The sequence below is a fragment of the Galeopterus variegatus genome, unplaced genomic scaffold, assembly GCF_000696425.1.
Source record: "Galeopterus variegatus unplaced genomic scaffold, G_variegatus-3.0.2 Scaffold1692, whole genome shotgun sequence".
NCBI classification, from domain to species: Eukaryota; Metazoa; Chordata; class Mammalia; order Dermoptera; family Cynocephalidae; genus Galeopterus; species Galeopterus variegatus.
In genome coordinates, this window is record NW_007727803.1 from 228,169 (window position 1) to 230,428 (window position 2,260).

The 2,260-nt window shown below is 30.8% G+C and overlaps 1 protein-coding gene across 1 annotated transcript in view; it reads left to right on the top strand.

Annotated features, from left to right (window-relative positions):
• OTOGL (otogelin-like) overlaps positions 1–2,260 on the top strand; it is a 164,205-nt gene that overhangs the window by 124,848 nt on the left and 37,097 nt on the right. Inside the window, exons 38-41 of the mRNA XM_008578479.1 lie at positions 390–567; positions 834–976; positions 1,217–1,240; positions 1,333–1,425. Coding sequence (XP_008576701.1) covers positions 390–567; positions 834–976; positions 1,217–1,240; positions 1,333–1,425 — 438 coding nt within the window. The remainder of the gene's footprint in view (positions 1–389; positions 568–833; positions 977–1,216; positions 1,241–1,332; positions 1,426–2,260) is intronic.

The window sequence follows — 2,260 nt, forward strand, 5'->3', positions numbered from 1 at the left end:
TTTTTTAAACTGACATTAACAGAAGTTATATTCATATACTAGCTTTATACAATGTAGTGTGAAATGTTAGCTGCCACTGTATGTCTGTTTGCAAAACACTGTTCTAGAGAATTTAGGATAGGAGTGTTTTGTTCAGATATCTGAGTATATGGGCAATTCTGATATCAAATCAATATTAAAGTAAAGCTTAAATTAAATGCATATTGAGTATTGTAGAGAGGATACACCAACAAAAAATTGTAGTAAGATTCTAATTCTTTATCTTTCAAAAGTTTTTATATTTAGGAAATGTACAATATAAACAATGTGAATGTGAAATTAAAAAATCAATTAAAAACATTAGTTAAAAATGGGGAAAACCCAACAATTTTGTTTTTTTTCATTAACAGCCTCAGAAATTTGATCCTGTTTATAACTGTAGCCAATATATATGCCTTAATATGGAATGGAAACTGTACAACTGGTCTCTTAATTGCCCGAAGGATTTGGAAATGCCTGACTGTGGTTTCCGGGGAAGGCCAGTTCAAGTGAACAGCGATATCTGCTGCCCTGAGTGGGAATGTCCTTGTAAGTCTGCATTTCTTATGTGATGATCAGTTTTTTAATCAAGGGAGATTGTCATCTTTTCAACCTATGACCTCATCAAGCTAAAGTTATTCTTTTTGAGCTTTCTTCATTTTATTTACAATTTTGGTTCACAGTATGTAACTTTTAGAGTTGCTTCATGTTAACAGGGCTAATTTAAAAGTTTTTTTTAAAATTAAAGAGCAGTTATTACTAAAAATACAAATAGTTAATAGACTAAATCCACTCTCCACCATTTTATTTCTTAGGTAGGTGTTCCATGTTGTCAGAACTGAGCATTATTACGTTTGATGGAAACAATGCAGCGTTATATAGCATGGCTTCTTATATCTTATTAAGAATTCCTGGGGAAATTATAGTTGCTCATATTGAAAAATGTTCCATGAATCAGGTAGGTCATAATCCATTTTTGTAGTCTTTTCTTCATGAATCTATAGCTGACATATACTGCAACATCAGGGATTCTAAGAAAGTGAGTAAGAACTCACTGAGATTAACCTTATGATGCTTAAACCAAAAATATTTTCATGTGAATGTATTTAGAGGCTATAATATAAATCCAAATAAGGTATTAAAAAGTTAGGTAATGCATTTCTTTTAAAAGTGATTCTTTCTTTATACTTTTTTTCAGAATGAAAACTCATTTAAAAAGCTAGTGAGTATTTGCAAAGTGTTTCCTAAATTCATTCTGTTTATCACTAAAATTAGGTTTAACTCCATAAAGTTTTAATTTGTTTTCAAATTAAGGCTTCCTCTGGAAGAATCTCTGGACTTTGTTTTAAGAAGTTAAATGTGACAACATCTATAAATAAAATATTTATTAATCGAGTATCAAGGAAGGTAAGAACAAAGAGTTTTTTTATCTTCACATTAGATGAAAGTAAGAAATGATGTAAACAACTATTTCCAAAAAGAGAGAATATAAAACCAATCAGTGGAGTTTTATTGCTATATGTCTAGTCATTCTTTTCAGAAACAGTCTAAAAATGTGTTTCTTAACATTATATTTCTCCCTCTATAATGTGCCAGCTGTTGCAAATATTTCTCCCCTGTGAGGTTAACTGTAAGGGCCACGTCAAAAACATGCTAATGCCTTTTCTGATAATGTGAGTGGCCGAGCTTCTTTGTGTTAGAGTTAATGCTTGTGTTCCACATCAGACAAAATGGAAATGACGTGAAGAAGAGGGATCATAATGTTGAAAAGGTAGTAGCCAAGGATACCACAGTGAAGATGCACTAAAAGAACAGAAGAAAGGACTAGTTTTGAAGTGTTGACCCCATTAATTTTTCAGTGAATAAGTGATAGTTAAAATAAGAAAAAAATAAAGACACATTTAACTTCATTGAAATAAAGTGAAAAAGATCAATGCATTATAAAAAAATTTTGAAGGATCCATTTATTTCTAAAGGAAAGCCCTTATCCCAAGGAACATGTGTTTACCAAATAGGAGTGAGTTTTGAGCTAGGTGCCTCACTTCAACCTAAATGGTTCTCTCCAAAACATAAGAAAAAGGTGTAAAGATTTTATCTAAAATGGCTGAGGTATTTATATGCTTTCTGGAAATAATTCTATCTGTAGCGCACAGGTCCATAGATTCTAGACTGGAAATTATATTAAAATGAGCCTAAAATATAATAAGGTTTAAAAATTTTTAATTAAGTAAAACTTAAAATA